This window comes from Cantharellus anzutake (genome assembly GCF_015039405.1).
Source record: "Cantharellus anzutake strain C23 chromosome Unknown EI90scaffold_12, whole genome shotgun sequence".
NCBI lineage: Eukaryota > Fungi > Basidiomycota > Agaricomycetes > Cantharellales > Hydnaceae > Cantharellus > Cantharellus anzutake.
In genome coordinates, this window is record NW_024066962.1 from 1178009 (window position 1) to 1202981 (window position 24973).

Genomic DNA, 24973 nt, shown 5'->3' on the forward strand with positions numbered 1-24973 from the left:
CGTGTCCGTCTGCTTCAGCCATGGCATGTCAGGCGGAATGCTCCAATTAGAGCGGTCCCCAACGAAACCCTCAGAGGCTGTGTGCACTGTTTCTTGAATGGCCAAGGGAATTTTCAGGTTCAATGCACCGCCTCCGAATTTGAACAGGGTTCATTCAATGTGTTTTGCGTGAGGACGAAATAATCCCCCTACAAAAGGCACGCGATGGCAGATTTTCTCCTTCCCCGTTATCAGTCAGCTCCTCTTCTTTCCTATCCAGTCGTGGTGTCATTTACGCCGAGGGCGATGTTCTCTGCCTCCATGCATTTCTCCACGCGCTGGGCGGTCGTTGTAACTACAATTTTCTTCTCATCCCTGATACCAACCGTAGTCGCATACGACCGCTACGGTCCCATAGTGAAGAATACTACATGGAGCCCATGTGTGGAGGACCCGACTTACCTGTGTGGCACTTTTGACGTGCCGCTGGATTGGACGCCAGGAAAAGAGTCGAGGGGGAAGGCGACGCTTGCCGTGGTCAAGTATCCCGCTCCCGGTCAGAGGAGGGGGTCTCTTTTCGTTAACCCAGGTTAGTGCGAATAGTCTATGCATTGATCCCCCCAGGTTGTTCGCTCAACTTGTCAGGGATCGTTAAATGCTCATCGCTGATAACTCTCGTCTCTAGGTGGCCCTGGTGGAAGTGGTTACGATTTCGTGTTGGGAATGGGTTCAGATTTAGCGAATAGGACCGGTACGTAGCATCGTCTTTGGAAAATGCGTTCTCCAAGTTTGACCTTGTACTCCTCAGGTGGATACTACGACATCGTCGGTTTTGATCCTCGCGGGGTTGGTACCACCATGCCCAAGATTGACTGCTTCAACAGTACAGATGATGAAAATCAGTTCTGGAACGGCACTATTGTCTCCAAGTAAGGTGTTCCAGATTCTTTTCTTTTCTTTTTTTAACTCATTCATGGTCTCCGATGACTTGTAGTGGCATCGAAGCAAAAGGGAACTTCACAAGTTCTAATCAAACTGACCCTGACGTGGTGGCATTCTGGGCCCAAGAACCCGAGGTTGACTCGCTACTTGGCGAAGTCGGTCAATTGTGTCTGCAGATGAACGGGGACAACCTCCAATTCGTTGGTACAGCTGCGGTCGTGAGGGACATCATCGCCATGGCGGATGCTTATGATGGCGTGGGGTCTCCGGTCTACTTTTGGGGCTTCAGTTATGGGACGGTGATCGGCGCTTACCTCGTGAACAGTAAGTCGTATCATTGACATCCTGGAGGATGCTTGCTAAATCGGATGGGTTGTTACCTCCTTGTGACCGCGTTTTTTTGCCAGTGTTCCCTGACCGCGTGGGACATATTATTATTGACGGTGTTGTCAACACGCTTCTGTGGGCCACCCATCCCGCATTCGAAATTTGGCAATGTGAGTCCTCGCGTGATCCCATCCTGCTGTATCTCTCTCAACATTTGTTCGCTTTTTTTCCATACCACAGTTGCGATACAAGATACCCCCAATGTTTTCCAAGGTTTTGCAGGTGCTTGTGCCATGGCGGGCCCTACAGGATGCGCCATTGCCGAGAAGGGGAGCACCAACGAAACCATCACCAAATGGGTTCAGAGCCTCATGGACGCAGCGTACGATTACTACAAAGGTGGAGGCACCGAGACGAGCTCCTCGGCCATTCGAAACATGATATTCCACGCAATGTATTCTCCCACGGGCTGGCCAAAACTGGCGTCTGATCTTTATTCGATTGGGCAGCTCTTATCCGGTGGTGGAAGTAAGCGTAGCTTACGATCGATCGACCTCTTTGATCTAGAGGTCGATTCGTGGTTCTCGCCTCCAGAATTTGGTCCGTTGGGACTGAGGAGAAAGAAAAGCAATCCTGTTGCAAGGAGGCGCATGGAGAGGCTGGGCAAGAGGGACTCGGATCCAAGCACGTATGATTATGCCTTTCAGGCGATAACATGCGCGGATGCGGTCGATGCAGGGAATACCACAACAGGCGATGTCTTTGGAGAGATTGTCTTGGCGTCACAGAGTGTTTCCGAGATGTGTAAGTTTGGGAGTTTACAGTTCTCACCCTTGATCGGAAAATGGACGCTAAGTTTTTTTTTTTTTTTTTTTTTTTGCGTGTTCCAGTTGGACCTATATTCGGCGATGCTGGTTTCTGGTGCCACAAGTGGCCTTCTCGTGCCACCGAGCGCTTCACTGGCCCATGGAACTCAAAATTGAAGAACAAGATGCTCATCATTGGAAATCAAGCAGACCCTATCACACCCTACGCGGGAGCACAGCTGGTTGCGGACCTCCTTACCCAAGCGAACGCTGTGATCGTGAAGCAGAGCGAATTTGGTCATACATCACTCGCTGAACACTCCGATTGCACGTTCCACGTCATCCACGATTACTTTGCCAATGGATCGTTGCCCGTCGATGAATCCCTTTGCGGAACGAACCAGGTTCTCTTCCCAGGCTCCCCCGTCACCAAGCTGTCTCTTGAGTTCGGAGGGAGCCTCAACCCCGAACTGAATCCTAACGTCCCCATTCCTCATCCTCCTGGGTATAAATTATCGGTTACCGACAACAACGACACTGCCAAGTACAACATCCATGGTGACAACAGCACTCTGACTGCGCTCGAAAACGAAGTCAACAGCCTCAAGTCGACTCGCCAAACGCTTCTTATCGCTCTTGGTTCACTTGGTGCTGCATTCCTTTCGTTCCTCGCAGCTGTCGGGATCATCATCTGCTGTCGCCGAAGACGTTCCAAGTCCAAGTCAGGTTCCACATACTACACTCCGCCTTCCAACCGCTCTTCCTATTACCATTCGAATAGATCGAGTGGTGCATACAGCTCGATCTATGCGCCTATCGTGAGCCAAGACAAGAGCGTCAGTGGCCATACGACCCCACCTAGGGGAGTTACACATTTCCGAGATGTCAGTCAAGGAGAAGATTCTGAAGCTTTCATTCCTCCTTCGGTGGAGAGTACGAGCACTGAGTCGGGGAGACGCGAAGGCGCTTACATGGACCCGTATGACCCTCCATCAGGAGCTCTATCTGGTTCATCCTATGGGGAAGGTGGTCGGGGCTATTCAGGACAATGAACCAAGGTTCTGAAATCGCTGCGCGCGCGCGTGGGGGTCCAATAATCTTTCTAGGCTGAGATCACCTTTCTGCCTGATCAGCAGAATCTTGGTTTGCTACATATACCAAATCTTTGCTTTTTTGATCTTTTCTTCATTCCATGGATCTCACACAACATAACGGACTCTGCCTGTTTATTTATTTTTTTTGCTTGCTGGCACTTCCCTTTTTTTATCTACTTTTTTTCTGGATTTAGGATCTATGTAACAAGGAATGAAAGCAATGACCAGACCATGTTGCAAATGTTACGGGGAGCAGAAAAAAATCGGGAATTCCACCAAGCCATCCAAAAATGGTAGCAAATCAGTTACATGTAAATTAGGAGTTATGATTTTAGCGCCTGCAGCCTAGAGTGGTAACCGACCCGTCTGTAGAAAAGTGCAGTGAAATTTGAGTGAAATGCGCAGAGATGCTACATCGATGGCATGGATATCCAGCTAGGTCGGCCGCAAGTTTCAGTAGGGGGCCCACCACGGTGCTTTTCTGGGCCCTTAAAGATAGTGTTCTTGAGTCTTGGGCACCTGCGTTGCTGCCGAAATTTCCTGTGCTTTCATGTTCGAATCTCTCAGACATTGTGAGATGAGAAGATCGTTGGTTGAAGGTTTACATAGCTGTCGATCTGCGATGAACGGTATTCATTTTTTAATTCTCTCGGCACTGTCGGCAGCAGTTGCTATTAGTTGATCTGCTTTCCCTAAATTGTCAATTCAGAATTGTATGGAGTAACTGATTCGCTACTAATTTTAGATGACTGGCCATTCATCATTCTTATGGTCTCTATGCCGCTATGGATATCTATCGAAATAAAGTGTCTACATGTAACTGAATCACCCGTTTAAGGCTGAAACCGGATATAGTTGCTGTCAGGGCATTTGTAGAAACAAGGTATGGGACGTTAATTATACAGGGTACTTGATCACTCTCACACTTACCTCCCGGGGAACAAGCATTCATGGACCCCGTGTCCGTCGTGGGACCCCCCTGGCTTTCCCGCGGTTGGGCAGCTGTTGTAAGAACTCCGCAAGTCGGTCAAAAATGGTCGGACCTGGGGTTTGAGAAGATGGGGTGCTGGAGTCCGGATGGTGCGCGGTGCTGCTCTGAGCGCCATGGGTTTCATACAACGGTAGTAAAGGGTTAGCTCCCGGAGGACGCGGCGGAAGCGTGTCACTTATTCTTTGCCGCAGGGAGAGCTCACTAGTGGATGTGGTATGTGGTTCAGATTCTTGGGCGTAAGGAATCGAGGTCGGTCGTGATGGTAAATGTATTGGCAGTTGCATGCGACTGAGCAAAGCTGGGCTGGAATGAGACGTTGGCCCTGTAGCTGGTACAGGCTCCATTCGCTCAGCCAGACTAGTGACTTTTGTAGGCTCTCTGATGGATTTAGCGGAGGTTGGAGCCACCCTGTGGATGAGCGAACTATCTTGGGGGTTGTCGCGGGGTCGTACACGGCTGAGTTGCGTCGAAGACGACCCCCTCTCCGATGATCCATCGATCCCTTTGAATTCAGGAAGTGAAAGGAGGACGGCTAAGGGATTTGAAGGCTGTGCAATGGCGGGATTTCGTTCGTCCGGCTTTTGGCCTTTACGGATAGAACCGGTCAGTGGTGTGTGTTGTGTTGCGCTGAGCGTTGGAGAGGTGGGTTTGTCTCTGACCCTCGAGGATTTATCGTGAAATGTGGGCTGTGTGGATGGGGACGTGCCTCTGGGTTGGACGGACTGGTGGCTGGAATTAACTTTGCCATCGGAGGGTGAAGTCCCGGACTGGGATGCTAGCTTGGATGAACGTATCTCAATATAGGGTGGCTCCCTGAGACGCGGCAAACTCGAAGAAGCGCTGTCGGAGCGCTGGTCAATGTTCTTCGGAATATTCTCCCGAGCAACATCGTGAGCGTCTATCCTGTCCTGAGGTTCGATAGATGGCTTGTGGCGGCTGTCCCTCGGCGGAGTCCGAGCAGCTGCACGACGGGGCTGATTTGGGGTTGCAGGCGATCTCCCTCTTGGCGGAGGGCTGCGCGAATAGCGGGGTTCATGCGGCCGATGGGGAAGATACGGGCGATCGCGTTCAGATACTCGGTATGAATGGAGCGCCCTACGGCCGTCATGCTCTCCTTCAAAAGAATCGCGTCCTGGCGGAGTTCGGTCACGAGATCGACTGGGTGTGCCGGCGCGGGGTGGCGTCCGGGCGCGAGGTGGTGTCCTGCGTGATGACAACTTTGGGACCATTGTCCGTTCTCTAGAGCGCGACCGACGATACGAGGAGCGCCGCTCATCGTTGTAGCGAGGCGGGGGGCTGGGCCGTGAATAATGACGATCATGAGAGGGGGGGCGGGGGATGTAGGTGTCTGCTCTATACGGAGAGCGGGAGCGATAGCGACCTCGTTGTGGTCTTCCTCGAGGTCCTGTGGCACGCTGAAGTCCAGCGAGCAGTCGTCGAACACTGTGAGATGGGGCCGATCCAACGACAGTATGTTCGGTGGTTGATATATCAGACGGCAGAGCAGGAATGCGCTGAGATCCAGCCCGCCCAAGTCTGGTGGCCTCCTCGGGGAAGTTTTCGAACTCAGGAGATTCAGCTAGTTTCATCTTCTTGTTCTCGATACCAAGTCCAGAATCAATCGGCGATCCTGGTCGTTTTTTGAATGCGTTTCCGGATTCAGCATATTCCGAGAGAGATGTCGTTTCCGAAGGCGTCAATTTCTCCTGATCCGTATCTACTGCCAAATGATCCAGCAGGGCAGCACGGGATGTGTCACGAATAACAGCAGGGTCACCATAGGCGTGCGGCCCCCTGAGTGACGCCAAACTCAAAGCATTTTCTGCCAGGGTGTCATTCTCGAGTGGCCGACGAATGCCGGTATCATGTTGTAACGTTGTACTCGTGGACATAGGTGGTTTAGCTGTGTCAGTTGGAAGTAAGTGAGCAGCCTTGGGTCCGTCTTCATCTCCATCTAACTCGTCACGTTCGTCGGTTTCTTCCTCGGTGGAACGTTCTGCATCCTCGTTATCTAGATCTCCATCATCCTTGATTGTAACCCATTGACTACTGGTCGTCGGATCTGGGTGCGAAGGATAAGTCAGTACCTGGGGCTCCTTCAATCCATCCCGGTACTCCTGGTGAGGGCGAGAACCGGCGGGCCGTGGGAAGCCATCGTCTCTGTTCGGTGGACTGATCTCTCTTGAATGATTCATGTAAAGTTGCCCGGATGCTGCTGAAGTTGACTGATTTGAGGGGACTATTATTTGCTCATTGGAAACTGCACCGCCCTCTCTGGCTTCCGTGATGGAACCCTTTAATGTCGCGTCATGCGGTGTCGATTGGAGTGCGAGAGTGTGAGAAGGCGAAGAGGAACAAGAAGAAAGAAATAATCTTTGTCGCTTCGCCGGCGGTGTGTTTGATTTGGGCGTAGAGACGGGGGAGATGCGACCACGTCTTTTCCTGGCCACTTCGTTGCTCCGCCTAGCTGAATATAGCCCAGAGCGATCGATGGTCGCGGTCTTTAGGAGTTCGTCCGTTTCAAACTTGCTGAGTTTGCGTACAAGACATGGCCACTCAATTGAATGAGAGGGTTTGGTGGAGTGGCGGTCACCAGGAGTAAGCCCGACCAGCGAATTCGAATCCCTCTGGGAGGCTTCGCCCAGTCGTCTGGACCCCAGACGAACGATCGGAAGCGGAGCGAGTTTCACGGGCTTGAGGGGAACAAAAGGTCTACCTGAGTCTGATAAACTGGGAAGATACAGTGCTACGTCCTTGTCTTCGCGTAGGCCGTCAGGCTGCGTTGCAGGACACGGGTCAGGAGTTTGCTGGTCCAAATGAGGGTTATAGGCTCTAGTTTCTCCAATTTTTTGGAGGGTTGAACCAGGAGTGGTGGCTGCTATCGGCTTCCCAACTTCCGTGGCTGACATCGCAGCTAGGTCCTGAGTAACCTGGGGACCCGTGTCGACCAAATTATCATTGCCTCCCTGTTCGTTGAACAACTGATGTAGGACACTCGGTGACTTAGTCAACTCGCTGTGAGCTTCTAGGACCGCAGAATTCGACCCTTGCAAGCCCACACTTTGTGACGGTGATACTGCGACCCGGTTTGACCGCAGCTCATTCCATTCATTTTGCTCGTTTGCAACTTCGGCGAACAGGTCACTAAAAGCAGAAGGGCCGAAAGCCTTTTCAAAAGTCCACGCTACTTCCTTCTCGTCGGGGCGCGGAGCATGTGATTTATCCGTGAACGAGGTCGATTCCTCGAAAGAAGCAGATATGGAGAGAATCTTCTCTTCCGATAAGTTGGAAAGGACGTGTTGAAATGTTGGAGCGAAGAAATCTGGACGGATGGGATCCGAGCTAGTTTTATCAATATCCATCAATGATGGAGAATTTAAGTCTTTAGGCGAGTTGTGAAGGCCATCTGGCTGATTATCCGGCTGAATAATAGAAGACAGGCCATCAAGAGGCAAGGAAACATTGGGCAGAGGGATAGGTGCCTCTGATTGAGGCACTGGAGAATCGGAAATAGGTGACTGCTGCAAAACAGGGGGGTCTTTAATATTTCCGCTCTCATTTTTGTCGCCTTCTGGCGAGTGTGTCGTTCCTGGGCAAATCGAAGCAGGGGTGGAGCAATCACGTAAATAATCTGAGTAGTTTGAGCCCTCCAACATAGGAGGAGAGGCTCCAAGGCCTTCTTTTGGAGAGGCGCTTTCAATAGCCAATGGCTCAGCATCTGATCGTCCATTGCAGGAAATGGGGTTGGATGTCAAGTCCGCCTCATGAAGATTGTGGTCATCACCCGGTCCAGCTGCTGTGATATTTGGATTTGGAGTAACTGATGAAACTGATGACGGAACACGCATCCGTTGCAGAAGGGTAGGCCCATGTGCAGAGAACGACGACGAGAATTTGAAAGCGCTAAAAGTGAGTGGTTGCGGACTTCCAGCACTATGAGCATCAGTAAGTGAGTTCTCGACTTCCATCGTATGACCCGGCTCTTCCTCGACGAGTTTATCGTCTTGGGGAATGTCGTTCGAATCTACATTATTTTGTCCTTCGGAAGGGAGCGCGAGGCGTTCAAGCAATGACTTCTTTGGTGTATCCGCCATCCAACGTCCAGTCTGATACTAGATCAACAGACTAGCAAGTGAAAATACGTGCGACGTGTACAGTACCTCCAGTCTTCAGTGGCACCAAACCCTCACAGAAGAAGACCACGACACCTGACGCTTTGCTTCAAGAATAGAGACAGCCCCGAATAGCGTACTGGCAGAGTCCACAATGGAGAAGGGTGCTAGCTAGATATTCCGCTTCTGGGAGAAGTTTAAATATTATTTTTTGGGGCGTCCAAACGTGACCTGTAGAGGCAACGGTTGGATCCGGGTGATCAAAGCGTGAACCCGATTTTACTGGGACTGCTCCACAAATCAAATAATTATTAGACTGTTACGTATGTAAACGTTCAATCATCGAGGTCATCCAAGTCATCACCCTCCAGGCCACCTTCCATGTCAAACTTCCGCTTTCTACCAGGTAGCTCGCTGTTGCCGTCACCATAGCCAATTCTGACCTTCTCCCGCATTCGTTCCAGGGCTTCTTCTTTAGAGTCCTCTCCATCCTCAGCCCATTGGAGAACAAGGTGGCGGCCGAGAAGATGGGTGTGTTGGAGTGCCGTGAACGCATTCTCAGCTTCATGTCGCGAAACAAACTCCAAGAATGCAAATCCACGGGTCCCGCCATCGAACTTTCTGGGAAGGCGAACAGACTTGAGCTGACCGTGGGCGCTGAATAATCAAGGAGAAAACATAAGTTCGACACAAACGTGAACATGAACCGTAGCACCGTTGGGCATACCTGACCAATGACCAAACGTCCTTCTTCGTTGCTTCGAAGGGCACATTCTTAACAATCAACTTGGCACTCATTGCCCTGCCAACAGTGGCCTTCTTGTCGCCTCCAGCTGTATCATCTGCACCTCTCTTGGCATGATCGGCGATAAGCGAGTGGCCATCAAGGGTGAAGCCTTGAATGCTCTTGAGAGCATTCATCGCACCAGTCTTGTCCTTGAAGCGAATGAAACCATATCCCATGCTAAGAGTACCTCCAGGATTTTTCGGATCAGGCTTCGTCTGTACATGGGCAGAGATAAAAGATGGGAGACGCGCAAAAGTATCTCTAAGTTTCTCAGTCGTTGTGGCGAAGGCGAGATTCTTGATGAACAATGTGGACTCAGGCGAGCTTCCGGCGACTTCGTCCTTCGGGGTGTCCGCAACGGAGGATTCCGTCCGCTGCCTCGCGGTTTCAGCGTCATCCTTGAATATCCCAAGGGGGGCCTTCTCAAGATACACAACTGAATTCCCTACCCGCCTATAGGCCACAGCGCGTAGAGCCTTCGCAGCTTCGTCCGCATGTGCAAATTCTACGACAGCAATCGTACCAGCGGGAGGCAGCAAAAGTCGAGTTATCTCGCCATGGGGAGAAAATAAACCATTCAACTCCGAAACGGTGGTGCCATACGGAATATTTTTGGCTAAAAGGGTTGTTTGGCTGCGAGGTGCCGACCTGAACGAATCCATCATTACTCCGTGCTTTGCAGTGTATCAGAAAATTGAGGTGGGGAACTTGGTACTGGCCATTACTTACATCTTCCAAAAATTTTTTGGTCTCCTGAATGATGTGGGTTTCAGCCAGAGCTAACTTCACCGCTGCATCATTTGAGTCAGGATTGAGAATGTTTGCCTTTTCGATCTTAAATCGGTCTGCAATAGAGGATACCACGGCATCGCTCTGGAAAATTAGTTGGCAGACACTTAGTAGGTGTTGGAGTGCCCGAATGTGCTCCACTGACATTCATGTACAGTGTAGCCCAATTGAAATATTTCCCTGCGCTCTTTCTGGCATCCTCAAGCTTCTTTTCCTTTAAGGATAAATTATTCTCGCCTCCAGTGTCCCCTCTCTTTTCCGCCGCAGGAAAAACCTGCAATACACGGCCTTGGAAAGTCGACCCATTCATCTCTTTGTACGCAGCACTGGCATGTTCGGAGTCAGTGAAAGTGACGAAAGCTACGCCTTTCGACTCTTTTGTTCTAGGATGAATGGGTATATGTGCCTTGTTGCATAAGGGTAAGATATGCAGGCTGAGAAAGGAACTTCATGGATCACCCACCTCCGCAACTGGGCCAAACTTCGAAAAGGCAGCTTCGAGCTCGGAAGACGCACAAGAGTAAGGGATATTGCGGAGAAAGAGTCTTACAGTGCCCTTTCCAAAATCTTCAGTTTGTGGGGGCACCTCATCAACATGTTCGTCGACCGGTTCTTTTGTTTCCAAGGAACCATGTGTGTTTGAGGCTTCTGGCTGCTCATCTGATAGAGCGTGGCGGGCCATTCGGCTTCTCATCCACTCAAGATCAGATAAGGTGGGATCATGTGGATCTTCCAGCACTTCGGCGGAGGTGGAAGCTTGAGATTTATCTGATGCCTCTCCCTGAACTTGTTTAGACACCTTAAGTAGCCTCAGGTCAATTAATCTACGCTGGACATTGCAAAGACTTACCCCTGGATCGTCGTTTGCCCATAACCGATGTTTTGGGTTGCGTCGTTGCATAACCTGAAGGAACTCGGACAACACCTCGTCCTGGGGTCCAACACCTTCGCCGCTGGACGGCGTCTGGATCTGCGCAGCGCTTTTCTCTATTGGCCTTGAATGATTGGGCGATACCATGTTGTCCACCCTCTGTCTCTTTTTTGGTTTCTCGAAATTTTTATTCTTTAGTACAGACTTGAGTGAACAAAAAAGCTTCCCACAACTAACGCAAACCAATACACGCACCGAATTGATAACTAAGACGCTAATTCGGGAAGAATCAATGAATGTTCTATCGAAGTACTCCTTCGCTGCCATAGCATCCTCTTCGGTCTTGTAGCCAATAAACGCAAACCTACGTGGCGCGCCATCCGTTTGACGGAACATTAGCTTCACATCAGTTATACGGGCTCCATGGCCCCCGGCTGACGGTGCGGAGGCGAAATGCTCTCGGAGTCGGGCATCTGTTATGTATGAGGGGAGATTCTTCACTATCAGTCGGGACCTGGCAGGCAATGGGTTAAGCATACAAGGCGACAGGCCGCTGTTGTCAGCATCTCACCCACATGAGAGTCGTGGCCCAGGAATGGAGATTTCAAGCGCTTCGGCAGCTTCCGTGTAGTAAATTTGAATTGCCGGCACCTTACCAATACCAGATTTGGTTTCATTGCATGCGACGTCGACGGGGCGTGCCCGGCATGAAGGACCAACATGTGGACACTAAGGAAGTTATCGATGCGAAAAAACACCTGTATTCACGCCAGAGTGCAAATGTCCAATACGTACGCGCCAGATTCCGCACAATTTTCTCTGCTATCTTCGTTGGGATACTCCTGCTTTATTCGCGACACAGAAGGTCTACGCTTCTTCCAAAAACTTATGGTGTTTGCATCTCCGAAGGAAGCAAGATATACACTCTTGACGATGTTGCCCCGGAGGTGGAATGTGTCATGGTCTCAGGAACGAACATCGTTGACACTGGGGATCTTACGCACATGAAACGGAAATGGGGGGGTGAGGTCACGATTTGGCCATCATTACTGAAGAATCTACTGTCTCCCGACATGGGTGCTAAACTCTACTTTCTACGAGGGGATCAAGCCTTGTATCCCGGGTTCGCAGATTCTCATGCACATGTCCTCGGTACGGACGATGCCACCTAAGACGATAATGCTACTTCATAGCATCTGTTAGGCTATGGATCCTCAAAACAGTTGTCCCTCTCTGGGGCTTCATCGATCGATGGTAAGCTTCTGACCCTTACTCCATTTGACACCATATATTGACACTTTCTCAGAGGTAGTCCAGCGTACTCACGATTATGTCCGGTCGCATCCAGATCTTTCCAGTAATGGATGGATTGAAGGCTATGGATGGGACCAGAATCTGTGGCCAGAGCAGCACTATCCTACCTCTGTTGGTTGACTTAATAATCTTCATTCACTTCAACTGACAAGCCACACATCGAAGGAATCTCTTGATAGTGTGAGTTGAAGTGGGACTGTTCCTGCTATGCTGGAATTAACTGGGAGCCTCATAAATCTGCTTAGCCCGTTCTTCGAGACCGGTTGATTGTTCTTTATCGAGTCGATGTCCACGCGTTGTGGGTTTCTCCTAAAGTGTTGGAGCTGTTGCGTGATAGTCTCCCAAGCGAAGTTGATGGAGGCATTATTGTTAGGGATGGGCTCGGCAACCCAACAGGTAGGAGATTGTGTTTACTGTTCAAAGTATGGTCTTGAAGTATCTTATCCATGCAAGGAGTATTTGTTGATAATGCCATGGCGCTTGTTGGTGTGTCTCGCCAGCTAGGAATACGCTGATGGGAGACTCATTTGTCGTCCCGATGCCCAGAGGCGATCAAGCCGGAATGGAACGAGGAACAAATGTTTGAATTTCTGAAAACCACGGTCAGAGACGCAGTCAGATTCGGTCTCACCTCCAGTAAGTTATGGCGAAATAGGTCAAGTCTAATTCAACGACCTTTGGGAGCTGCCAGTTCATGACGCGTCGACATATCCTTTCATGATCCGTTTTTTCCGGAGGTCAGTCATATTGTCTACGAACTCCCTTGACATTTGAGATATCCCAATTGCGATAGAATGGCCGATCAGAATCTCCTGCCTGTGAGCCAACGTGATTTGGCAACTCGCAAAGCTAAAGCTCTTTAGTTTAGATTCGCCTCTACCTTATGGCGCATTTGGACGATTCCGAGTATTGGGGCGACAAAATTCACCCTATTGCTGATCACCCTAGTGGTAACCTGGCCATGAGAAGCGTAAAGTTATTCTCAGATGGTAGTAGTAACTTATTGCCCCTTGCGACATGTGCAGTTTCAGTTTTGAAATCGTTTCTCCCAAGGTGCTCTTGGAAGTTTTGGTGCCGCATTATTTGAACCATACTTCGATAACAACAATACCAGGGGAACACTCATTTACCCACCTTCAACAATTTCGAGTCTGATTGAAAGCTTCGTTGCCAATGTGAGTCATCCGAGTTCAGGTTGATTGCTAGTTGACCCATATTTTAGGGTTGGCAAACGGTGAGATCCATCAATCTCGAACGCTATTTTGCATACTGAGTTCATCGAAAACAATGTCATAACTACCGGCTACCTTGAAGAACGTCCATTGCATTGGAGTGAGAATGTTTCCCAATTTCGTATCAAATGCTTGCTTAATTCTTTCGTCAGGATCGTGCGAATCATCTTGTCCTCAATGCTTTCGAAAAAGCAATCAACAATGAAGCTTCCGTGATTCAACGCGAATTTGCATCTTCGTTAGGACCCTCAACTTCCCAAACCAAGCACGATAGAGAGTTTTTCATTGCTCTAGCAGGAAATAAGCTACGTTTGAGACTTGAACATGCACAAATTATGACAAGGGGTGATATTGAACGTGCCGGAAGGCTCGGTGGTAAGTAGTCTTGACACCTGTCATTTCGAGGTGTGAAATTTAGCTCCGACCAGTGATCGCAAGCATCCAACCGACGCATGCCACCTCAGATATGAGCTACGCTGAACAGCGTTTGGTTAGTAATCAGTTCGGTCAGTTTCATGATGCCCCGTTTTATTTCACATTGGGGTTCAGGGTCCCGAAAGGATACGCGGAGCGTACGCTTGGCAGTCTCTGTACCAGTGGGTTTGTTTTGTTTCTCTGCCAGCCAAATCCACTTCCCACATTCTACATCACAGCGCCGGCGCCCGCCTTGCTTTAGGCTCTGATGCTCCTGTTGAATCCCTGAACCCTCTGAAAGGCTTCTACGCAGCGGTGACACGTCTATGGCCTAACGGTGATTCCCCACACGGACCTGGCGGATGGTAAGACCTATTACGGTGCTCAGGGTGTATCCTGCATCTTCAGAGCCTCACCAATTGCGTGCAGGTATCCCTCCGAACGGCTTACTCGGTTTCAAACTTTGAAGGCAATGACATTGAATGCCGCCTACGCATCATTTTCAGAGAACAAACTAGGTTCCCTCGTTCCTGGAAAACTAGCAGATTTCGTCATCCTGTCGAAGGACATCATGACTGTACCCCAACAAGAAATTCTGGAGGCCAAAGTGGCTGCCACTGTCGTGGGAGGGAAGTTGGTATATGGTTCATTGCACTAGTTCTTTTCTGTCAATTGGGCCAACTTCGCCATCGTTCGTTCTGTAAAGAGGTGCTATGGAGGCGTGCTAGGGGTTAGTCACGCACTCGGGGGAAGTACATGTGCACCAAAACCAATTGTTAGCACTCATACGGAATAAGAATTGATGTAAAAGAAAGCGTTGGGACGGCCGGAACAGGCACAAGAGATGAATAGAATAAAATTAACAGATTAATAGAGAAGGAATTATGGAAACTGGGGGCAATATATGAATGTCTTATGGTACATAGAGTGTACCGAGTCCTCTCAATTCCACGAAGCCGACTCAAGCCCCGCCTTACTAACTCTGCGCATAGGTTGCAACGTGAACTCATCAACTGGTGCACGTCTTGCATGCCTATACCTTCCTTCTGCATCCTTCACCTCCGTCTCTTCCGCGTGATCAACCAGGCTTGTTCCCAAGCCGTCTACTGCACTACCAGGCACGGCAGAAGATGAATTATTCTGATAAAGCTTGGGTGGGAGGGAGTCCCGGATATGAGCAAGTCTGCGAAGTTGCGGTCCTGTCCGTGAAACGGTCGCCTCGGACACGTTATGCTCAGCAGTTGGCGCCGAGCCCGACTCCGCACTATCACCACTTCCGGTGTCAGTTGCAGTGCTAGCTGCGACAGGCGATTCGTTTCCCCTCCCTGCAGCAAACCCTTTGCCACATAGCTCCTCCTTTTCAAAGTTCATCAATTCAGACATGAACCCTATGTTCGGGCTGATACCCTTTCGGCGTCCCGAAATGAAATTGTATGCTCGATCACGGTCCCAGTGGTTCGCGTGAATGAGGTATGCAATCACAGCAGTGACGGAGCGTGACTTTCCAGCTTTGCAGTGTACAAACGTTGGGGAGGAGTGCAGCCGCGCGTCATCTAATGCCAATCGATGGTTGGCAACGCTGGGAACCCTTAATCGAACAAAAAAGGTACGTACCAAGAAAATGACAAACCTCCCGCATGCCTTTGACGATATTATCCTCCTCTACATGATCTCTCATTGGAATCTTCTTGTACTTCTCAAACATCCCCTCCAACCCAAGGCCATCTTCACACTCGATGGCCATATTGAGAATCCGTTTGACACCCATAGCCTTCAACTTTTGCGCCTGCTCGACCGTGGATATCTCCGGCCCTAAATAGAGGAAATTGGGCAGAATGGTCGACACACTGAACTCACTGGGACCTCCTCGCGGCTCGCTATGCGGGGTACAAGGTGAAGATTTGGAACTGCACGGAGAAGGCGGCCGGATGGTAGAAGGAGAAGGAAGCGAAAAGGGACTCCTGCTCCGTGAACGACAATCGCTGCCATCAGGGATATTCAAGAAACCGGGTGACCTCGACCGAGATCGGCTTGGGAGATGGAGTTCCGCCGAAACATCAGCGGAAGTATCATCAGTGGACCCATTGCTCGCACCGCTCGGTGGAGTGTGCAAAAAAAGATCATTGTGATTCCTGCTGGAAGGAGTACTTGGCGATCTGACGATATAATCCATGTCAGGCCGCAAGGGAGACTTCGGCACCTGGAGCCGACAGGGGGGAAGCGTGGCGGATTTTGAAGGCGCGGTGCGGAGTTGAAGCTTCGGTGGTGCAGCGAAATTCGAACGAAGATGTTCGGCAGAGGCCGTATCTATGCCGAGCGTTGGTCGTCGACTACGGTTTGAGAACGATGAACTGTGGGGTCGAGAAAAGGTTGCACAGGAGGGGGATGGAGATGGTGCCCAAGAAAGGACTTCAAAGGAGGATGCGGCAGAGGATGGTTGTGAGGGTGACGACGACGAGGTTGAGGTCGAGGCTGATGAAGAAGGTCCGGGTTCGAGATGTGGCAATGATTTGCGAGAAGTGTTACCGGCCTCTGTCTTAATACTAAACAAGCCTGAGGGCCTTTTATGCACTTCCTTTCTTGGTGTTGACGCAGATGACTCGGGAATAGCATGAGAGGAAGATACAACGGTCTGAAGTGTAGCGGGCTCGTCACTGACGTATGACAAAAGTACCGATACATGGGGACTATCGTCAGCGGCACCAACATCATTGGAACTAGGAGAATCAGCAATGAGGTAAGGTTTGAATTCCGGAAGCCCTCTCAAGGCGGCCATTCCACCTTGGACGAAAAGTACACGGCCTCTACACAGTGGGTGAAGGGTGCACAGCAACGTCGATGCCGCATTTGGCGGGGCATTTTGTCCGACGTTAGCAGCACCATAACGTGCAGCGTGCGCATCCACGCTATTCATTTCCTCATCAATGATGATAATATCCCCTACAAGCAATTGAGTTAATAATGCGTGCTCGAATGGACATGCAATGATCAGATGCTTACCAGGCCACCGCACCTTGCCCCGAACAGCTACCTTTGTGTCCCAATTTTTCCTCGACGATTCGCCGATGTAAGGGTTGAGAATATCTAAAGAAGACAGGCTGCCGGCTTTGCGGAAACGCTTAAGCATCAGGGTCGGAATGGCAAGGTTGATACTGCCGCGGATACGCAGCAACGAATGATTTAGAGGTAAACGTGTGTCAATAATGAGCGTATCAGACTCCGCCGAGGTTGCGAGCATGGACGCCAGTTCAGATGGTTCGATGGGCATGAAATGAATGTTGGTGTCGGATGGTCGAATGGGTGTAACATTTTCCAGCAGTACTTGCGGTGGTGCAATAGATGGTTCTGCACTGAATGCAGAAGGGGAAAACGGTGCAGATAGAGGACTATTTGGCGCTGTAGTGTAATCGACAGAATCGGTTCCTGGAGTATGACAGCGAGGCTGCGAACTGAGTGGTCGCAGCCTCAAATTTGTCCGCACATCTCTCCGCAAGTTCTCCAGAGTCATGAAATCGGAATGGAGAGGGTCATTTTCAGCATCGATAGCAGAAAATGGACGATTCGGATAAGCGGAGACCGGAGAGAAACTTCCATCCTGAGGGCTATAATAGGCAGAGTCTGTAGACAGAGTCGAAAGTGTTGAGAGCGGTCTGGGGCTTGCTGATGGTTGGTTCGTTGACAACGAAAGCCGGACAGGACGACGGGATTGTGACGGCCAGAATGCTCCTGGCATTGACAAGGTAGGGGACGCGATACCCGCCTCCATGGTTGAGGAAGGAAGGAAACGAATGAATGCAAGCTCGGATCTTTCCATCCAAGTTGCGATGAGATATCGTGGTCGATGTTGTTGGAGGGCAATCCCTCTACACTTTTTAAACCCCCACGCGTCGGCTCTGGATTTTTGTGATGCTCAGCCTCACGCCGACGCCAATCAACCAGGTTTCATCTATTGATTCAGGAGGGCAACGCAGAAATGGGACTTCCGCTGGATGCATTCAAATCGTTGCGTTCATTAATTAGCACAGCTCGTGATACCCGAACACAAACTGGCGGTAGGAACATGAATTACTAACATGGTCTTGGGGTGATGTCGGCCGTGATCAAGCCTGCATAAGTAAGGGTATGTTTGCAAGCTCAAATGCCAACCAATGGCCAGGCACATACGCCCGGACTGAAATGATATATCACGATGGAATGGAATTCGAACCTATAAACATCAGGTCTCACCTTATAGTCATGGTCGGCCGCCCACTATCAGTAACGCGGATCATGGCCCCCATAAATATACGTTCCAAGAATCACCCACAGATCCATCTACACTCCAAGTTAGCCTCCAAACCATTCCAAAGACGCTACACCGGAGTGATGCAATCTTTCTGGGTGTACAGTTCAAAGATATTAAAAGAATCAACTTTTTACAGACAGAAGGTGTGGCTTATCTTTAATGATTGGCGTGTGGGATAAAGTGTAAGGCAAGATGGGACAGATCATTTTGCGAGCAGTGAAGTGCGACATGCGAGTGGCTTCACCGCCCTCGTTTAACGGTGCCTGATGATGTTATGTAAGATCGTTGGACTGCAGTGCCTACCCAAGGCACAGGAGAGCCATAAAAGGTCTGGCTTGAATAATGTCCCGCCAGGCAACCATCCACGTCCGATCAGACGAAGTACGCGCGTGGATATCCAGTTTTGACCATGACACAGCGGTCAAAAAATTGAATGAAGTAAATACCTTGAGTCCAGATGAAGTAGGGCCATAAATCGAATGCAATGAGAGCCAGAAGTGACCTAGCATATGCTAAGCATGTCCGACGAGTGACCATGGGGGTCAAACGTGAAGTGAGGCGCGTGCCGGAGACAACCACTGGTCGACTACTGTAATTCAAGTTCACTCTTCTCTTGTCAATTTTTTCAAAAGCCTTCCAATTCTACAATGTCCACCCCTCCGCAGACTCGCCCAGCGCGTTCTCGGGGCCCTCAAAGGTCGTCACGCCATGTAACCTCTGCTGAAAACCCTGCGCCGCCCGCCACGGCTGTCAACGTCGAAGAGTCTGAGCAGCTTCGCAAGCTCAGACGAAAATATGAGGAGCCACTCTCGAAACTCAAAGAACTGTTCTCCAACTGGTCCGATGTGGATATTCTCATTCTGCTGAATGACTCTGAGGTTCAGGGAAATCTTCAGGTAGCTATAGACCGCATCAGCGAAGGTGAGTTTTTACGTGATGACGACTCGTCGCAAAAAACACGCAAACGTCGACTCGCGTGCTCAACATTCTTGAACCATTTCATATCATGCTGGTTTATATTCGCTGATGTCTTCTTCCACTATTTAGGATATGCTGAGCAATGGAGCTCTGCGTCTCGCAAGAAGGACAGGAAGAGTGCGACATTGACCCCTCCGACCTCGGGGCATAACACTTCCTCGCGTGACGGTACACACCGAGAGTCGTCCGCACGTAGCAGCAGAGGGCGTGGGGGCGGCCCTTCTCGTGGTGGACGGGGTGGAGGTAGAGGTCCTCGTCCAGGGCGCGAGCAGCGCATTAACGGCCATAGTGACTCCGCAACTGGCATCGGGGAAGGTTGGCTTTCTTCCACTAAAGGGGTTGAGGAGTCTCCAACTCCCCCCAATCCTTGGGCTGCTGCGAGCGCTGGTGCGACTGGTGGTGACGATTCATGGGGTAACTTGAATGCTGAAGAGGGGTGGGGTTTCAATACGACTGACACCACAACTGCCAAGCCCGAAGCGCCAGAGACTGGGCCTGAGACTAAAACGAATGGTGATTCCGAAAAGGCTGAGGCATCTGTTGCAACGTCTGCGGCACCTATGTTTGCTCCAGTTCCTTCCAAACCGAGCTCAATTGTACCTCCTGGGGCGAAACTATCATGGGCTCAAATAACCAAGTGTGCTTTCCTTAGGTATTTTTTGATAGGGCTAGCACTAATTTCTAAATCTACCAGACCTAAAGAAGTACCGAAATCCACCCCACCACCGCCCCCTGCAGTCGCCGCGCCTGTACCTACATTCGTCCCCGAAACAACTCCGGACGTTGAACCTCCCCGTGCACCTACCCCAATAATTGGAAATGTCGTGACCGAAGGCGCAGACGGCTGGGAAGATCCTACCACTGTACAACCTCCGACCTGGGACGATGATCCAGCTCAGTGGACATCACCCGAACCACCCACTGCTGTGGCCGCTGAACCAACAGCCGCCCCCGCAACCCAGCCAACCACTGACTGGCTGGATCCAGCCATTGTGTCGATCACATCTAGCAAATCATCTGAAATCGAGTCACAACTTCATGCTACCCCCCCCGTATCCGCCGTTACGACTGCAATTCTTCCCTCGGTCTCCACTTCGGCGATCCAGCCTAGCCAGATCGTGCCCGCACAACCTATTTTAGCCCGCACAACGTCAACCAGCTCTCCTCCTGGGCTTCCCGCTCCTGCAATTTCGAAACCGTCAACTCCGTCCACTAAGAACGCGACAGCCGCTCGTATTGCCCGATACAAGTCTGACCAACCCGTCATATTACCCGGTCATGTTGGCGCTGCTTCTCTGACTTCTTCATTCAGCTTTGGCAACACTGGCCTTGACCGTGTTGGCATGCAATTTGGGAGTCTGACCCTTGGCGATGACCTCGACTCACACTCACCGTAAGTCATATGCGAATGGCCGTCTGAGACGTCCTGCCCCTAACGTGGAATTCATCGTAGGCCTAAGGAGGCCGCCTTGGAACCGCCGAAGGAGGAGTCTGCAAAGTCTTCGCCTGTCCAAGTCAGCCCTGCTGCGGTATCTGCGGTGCAGCAAGCAACCCAGCCGCCCCAGCTGACTCAACCGACTCAGCCAACTCAGCCTTCGCAACCTATCCAGGCTACTCAACCAGTCGCACCCCCTGCTCAACAGCCTATTTCGCAGCAGCTCGAGTCTTCATTGCCGGCAGGGAGCTCGCCAACCCAAATTCCCCATCAGCAGCAGCAGCAGCAGCAGCAGCAGCAACAGCAACAGCAACAGCCGCAGCCGCAGCCGCAGACTCAGCAAACTCAACAGGCCCAACCAGCTCAGCCAGCGCCTGCGCAGCCACAGCAGGCCCAGTCCCTCCCACAGCAGGCGACCTCTGCTGGCAGTCTATACCAACAACAGCATCACCTGGGAGGCATCCACGCACAGAATCCCGCCGTTGCTACTTCGACGCCATCTCATTTCTCGGTCCCGCCGTCCCTCCAAAGCCAGCCACAGCAGCAACAGGCGCCGTTGCATGCTACCTATTCGCAACACAATCAGCAGCCTTCAGTTGACTCGCGCTTGGGCCATCCTGCTGCCCACAGTAATTACTACCGTGGTCCCGAATCCGGGTACTACAGTTCACCGGGTATCCCCCTTCGGTGCAGCAGGATTCCACAACCTCCTACAATGATTTCACGACTTTCGGGCAGCAGTCTCATCTGGGAGGTTTCGGTAATGGACCGGCCGACTACGGTCTGTATGGTGACCATCAGAGGGTATGTTTGAATCCCTTACTCGTAACGCTAAATGACCACATGCGGAAACCTTAGGGCTCGTATTATGATTCATATGGACAGAGCGCATCCGCCTTCCAAGGACGAAATGGAACACTTAACCAGGACGACGTGAGCAAAAACCTCCTCCCGTCTCAGCTCCAGACCAATACCGGTCTCCCGCAGGGATCGTCACAAAATCCAACCGGTCAGACCGGCCCACCACTGGGTCCTGGGCAAGCCGGACAACCCCCCGCTAGTCAGCAACCGTCATACCCCGGAGTTCCCACCATTCCTTACTATTATCCTCAACCGTACTCGCAAGCGCCCTACTATGGCCAGTATGGGGCGTATCCTCCTCCCCAACCTCAGTACATGAAGTATGGGGCACTGTATCAGCATGGGCCTGGCTCAAGCCCTGCGACGCATCAACAGCAGGCGAGCAAGCCACCGAGTAGCATCTCGGCCCCTTACGGCTCAAACCAATCGCAGCACGTATATCATCCTGGTCAGCAGAGCGGATATGACGATTACAGCCAGTCAGCGGTCGGTTTAGGAGATCCTTACGGCAAGCCGCAAGGACAGGGTCAAATTTATGGCCAAGGTTTGCAAAACTCGCTTTCACTCCCATCTGGAGGTCAGAGCGGGTACGGGTCGTCCCCGGGTCACAGCAGGCTAGTTCCCAGCAACGGGGCGCAGGGTCTCAGAGTTCTTCTGATGGCTATAAACAGTATGCGTCGCAGGCTGCCAACGGCGCTGGCTCTCAGGACAAGGCTCAGCAGAATCAGCAACAGGGACCGGGCCCACGTGCCGGAAGCGTCCCTGGTGCAGGAGTTGGATCTGGCCCTCAGCAGCAGCAACAGGGTCAGGGACAACAGGCTGCGGGAGGATACTTCCCTAACCGGTACGGACAACAAGCTCAGACCCGCTCATATGGTCCTCCCGAACAGAACTATTACCAACAATATGCGCCTCAATATTGGCAGTAAACAAAAATATAATTCCGAGCCATTGAATCCTGGTCTACTTCATCTGGGAGGAGCTAAAAAAAAAGAAGAATCTTCCTCATCCATCCCCTCTCCACTTATTTTAGTTCTGGTTTCATACTGGCCATCGGCTGCTTACTTATCTCACTCTGTTGTCCCTCGTTTGTGATATTATATTTTCCGCTCTTGTTTCTTCATTGTCTGATTTTTTTTTTTGTCTTTTCTTCGCTGTCCTTTGCATCTTGACGGTTTCAAAGAAAACATCACGACGTTGTACTATCGATCATCAATGAAGTCTGCAACACTCATCCCCCAAAGAGTCGGAGAAGTCGGATTCCCTCGTCAAGCTCAAAAGCTGCATCGCACTGCTTGCTACGCGTATTGATAGTACCACCAAGCTTGAGCACCGCTTTTTACTATATATGATTGAGCTGGATGGCAAGGGGAATCCTATCATTTGCGTGAGGTGCTTGCATTTCGATCATGGTGAGGGACTCGGAAAGCTCCGCTGTTGCCCCGTTTGTTGCTCTCAAGGAAAGACAGAGTAACAATCCACGATCAGACAGAGCTGTCTCGTTATCCAGGATCGAATGATGCCTCAAGTCTGCATATACTGGTATCAAGGGTTGCCGAGCAATCGAATTCGATCATTCTTTCATATCTTCTGTGTAGGCAAGACTCCATCGAACCTCTATGACTTCTTTCTTCTGTGTCCAAGGATGATTTCCTCTTTGAAGGTACTTTAGGCGCACTACCGGCTCCTCTCAAAATCCTCTACTTCTTCCTGAAACCATAGAACGAATTCAATACCAACTTACCAGGGTTGCAACATTCGTGGAAGCCCATTGGCTACATGTAACCACTTCCGCAGCCGGGCTCCGGTAAGTCGATGCCTTTCCTAGCTACGTGTACCCAATCACGATTCGTACATGCATGCAGTACCGATCATGCAGTACTATACATGCTATGAACCTTTCATCAATGTTCGAATTTTTCCTCATAACCGCCGCTTGCCGGACTTTAGTAATTCCCTCGGGCGGGCAATGCATGCTACAGATAGGGAGTCCCCTCGATATGTACATAAGTTCATGCAAGCGTGCATCATGAAAAGATATATATATCACCGATCAAACCGCTAAACCGTAGAGGCACTACCCTACACACGGTACGTTTCCTGTGAAGTTCTGACAATCCGATATTGGATATATATTGCAACCGCCCCCTTGGTCGATCCATCCATCACCAGTGTACCCGGTTATGGAGGTGAATTTGTCCAGGCTGTGCGATGGAAGCGATGGAGCCTTAAATAGGAGCAATCGGCGGCCTCGGGGTGCCAAAAAAGAAACTCGTCCATGTGGCTCGTCAATGCACTAAGTTACCCGAAACCTATCCACTGTGCCCGGCCTTGTGATTCTTGGCGTTACTTATTTAATAGCCTTGGCATTTCATACAGGTTTGTTCCCACGGGTGTGACGGATTATCTTCGGATCTTCTTTCTTTTCGCCTTTGATAAGCCGGGAGAGATCCATCGATGTGTGGCATATATCTGGGTGCAGTCGAATCGAACTCTCTGGGATAGTTTCGAAGGCCTTTGAAGGAGGTAAACAGTGGAATGCTTTTACGGGCTGTAGCCGATCGGGTACAGATAGTAGCCATAACCCACACCCAACTAGTACCTGGCACTTCTGTCGTCATAGGACCATCAAACTGTTGGGGCCCATGGACCGTCTGGCCGTGGATGCTTGTTTCATTAAATGAGCCGCTACGTGTCGCGTGCAAGATTATACGATGGAGCGCTCGCTCGGCTGTAACCGTACGTCGTCATGCCCTCACCCAGTGGTCATCCGCAAGTCTGTGGAGTACTTGTTACAATCGCCGCATCAACAGCCAGACACTCTGAGCACGATTCTGAGCGCGATATCACATTGTCATCAGATATCGCACTCACCATACTTATATATGTGGCACGCTTCCTTAGCGACGCCACTCACAAAGCAACAATAACAGTAACGAGTTACCATTGACACGCAGAAGGGCATCGGAATGCCAACTTGAACAGTATGACATGGGGCCTCCATTACTATAGAGGCTGGTCACCTGCCTAGGGGCTGGGGCGTTTGTTGATGACGATGATATGCGCAAACCATACCCTCCAGCAAGTAATCGCCCAGAAATTCGAGACGAGATTGCAATCAATGAATATGTGATAGCTGTTCATGGCACACTAGTACTGCTCCGCGGTCTGGCTTCAGTGTAGCGGAGTTAGCCGGATATATTCGTTTACCCGCCCCACCCGCCGAACCCACCGAACCCCACCGACATCTAAATATTAATGCTACCAGGTAAACATCGTTAATACAATTCATAGCTAGATGCGCAACATAGATCTCGGTACGATTAGAGAACTAAATTGTGGTTAGACGCGTAAACTTATAACACGAAAGTAAAATGAGTACTGTACACAAATATTCGATGAAATGATATCACCTCAGTACTCTCGAGTAAGAGGGAAGAAGAAACAGCGTATCCTATACGACTGGCGCCGATATCGCTTATAGAGATTGGCCTGCGATGCCCGGCACTGATGAGAAAGCATCAACACAAAAGAATATTGGCAGGGAACACATGGTATCGACGGTAACATTATGCACGCATCGATATATGCCACGTCCGTGAAACTATAAATCGGGTATAAGCGTCGTTAGCCATGATGATTGGAAACAAGAAACTTGAAATGAATGTCCAAACCGTTAACGTTCCAAACCGTCCAGCCATATCCCTAGTTACTCGCGCGCAGATGGGAGTTGATATCCTAATCAATCATAGTGTC

At 50.6% G+C, this 24973-nt stretch overlaps 8 protein-coding genes across 8 annotated transcripts; 4 read left to right on the forward strand and 4 right to left on the reverse strand.

Moving 5' to 3' along the window:
• Positions 1-300: 300 nt before the first annotated feature.
• EI90DRAFT_3014525 (uncharacterized protein) lies at positions 301-3106 on the forward strand (the record flags this gene model as incomplete). Its single annotated transcript, XM_039056790.1, has 7 exons — positions 301-568; positions 665-730; positions 788-908; positions 974-1245; positions 1329-1418; positions 1489-2052; positions 2139-3106. 7 exons carry the CDS (start codon positions 301-303, stop codon positions 3104-3106), a joined length of 2349 nt encoding a protein of 782 aa, XP_038918992.1.
• A 990-nt stretch (positions 3107-4096) lies between these two features.
• EI90DRAFT_3287817 (uncharacterized protein) lies at positions 4097-8489 on the reverse strand (the record flags this gene model as incomplete). Its single annotated transcript, XM_039067075.1, has 2 exons — positions 8300-8489; positions 4097-8245 (listed from the first exon to the last, which is right to left on the reverse strand). Exon 2 carries the CDS (start codon positions 8231-8233, stop codon positions 4097-4099), a length of 4137 nt encoding a protein of 1378 aa, XP_038918993.1. The 5' UTR covers positions 8234-8245; positions 8300-8489.
• Positions 8490-8540: 51 nt separating this feature from the next.
• On the reverse strand, positions 8541-11320 carry EI90DRAFT_3152914 (uncharacterized protein). The gene is made up of 8 exons (XM_039065826.1): positions 11274-11320; positions 10954-11212; positions 10678-10890; positions 10291-10626; positions 9973-10233; positions 9768-9911; positions 8979-9712; positions 8541-8908 (listed from the first exon to the last, which is right to left on the reverse strand). Coding segments are annotated over exons 1-8 (2271 nt in total). The 5' UTR covers positions 11276-11320; the 3' UTR covers positions 8541-8586.
• A 260-nt stretch (positions 11321-11580) lies between these two features.
• EI90DRAFT_2993047 (amidohydrolase 3) lies at positions 11581-14550 on the forward strand. Its single transcript, XM_039056146.1, has 17 exons — positions 11581-11850; positions 11902-11952; positions 12005-12123; positions 12178-12192; positions 12258-12408; positions 12466-12498; positions 12559-12648; positions 12704-12749; positions 12806-12830; positions 12881-13001; positions 13066-13187; positions 13235-13246; positions 13327-13344; positions 13397-13619; positions 13673-13734; positions 13794-14023; positions 14088-14550. Exons 1-17 carry the CDS (start codon positions 11658-11660, stop codon positions 14314-14316), a joined length of 1740 nt encoding a protein of 579 aa, XP_038918995.1. The 5' UTR covers positions 11581-11657; the 3' UTR covers positions 14317-14550.
• A 50-nt stretch (positions 14551-14600) lies between these two features.
• On the reverse strand, positions 14601-15831 carry EI90DRAFT_2912254 (protein-tyrosine phosphatase-like protein; the record flags this gene model as incomplete). The annotated part of the gene is made up of 2 exons (XM_039054452.1): positions 14601-15211; positions 15273-15831. The coding sequence occupies 2 exons, from the start codon at positions 15829-15831 to the stop codon at positions 14601-14603; spliced, it is 1170 nt and encodes a 389-aa protein (XP_038918996.1).
• A 45-nt stretch (positions 15832-15876) lies between these two features.
• Positions 15877-17634, reverse strand: EI90DRAFT_280809 (uncharacterized protein). Its single transcript, XM_039053526.1, has 3 exons — positions 16659-17634; positions 16440-16598; positions 15877-16375 (listed from the first exon to the last, which is right to left on the reverse strand). Exons 1-3 carry the CDS (start codon positions 17470-17472, stop codon positions 15966-15968), a joined length of 1383 nt encoding a protein of 460 aa, XP_038918997.1. The 5' UTR covers positions 17473-17634; the 3' UTR covers positions 15877-15965.
• Positions 17635-18518: 884 nt separating this feature from the next.
• Positions 18519-21289, forward strand: EI90DRAFT_3047663 (uncharacterized protein; the record flags this gene model as incomplete). The annotated part of the gene is made up of 6 exons (XM_039059563.1): positions 18519-18864; positions 18991-19558; positions 19616-20314; positions 20375-21030; positions 21111-21160; positions 21215-21289. Coding segments are annotated over exons 1-6 (2322 nt in total), but the record flags the coding sequence as incomplete, so codon positions are not given.
• A 54-nt stretch (positions 21290-21343) lies between these two features.
• On the forward strand, positions 21344-22209 carry EI90DRAFT_3047664 (uncharacterized protein; the record flags this gene model as incomplete). The annotated part of the gene is made up of 1 exon (XM_039059564.1): positions 21344-22209. A coding segment is annotated over exon 1 (614 nt), but the record flags the coding sequence as incomplete, so codon positions are not given.
• Between the last annotated feature and the right edge of the window lie 2764 nt (positions 22210-24973).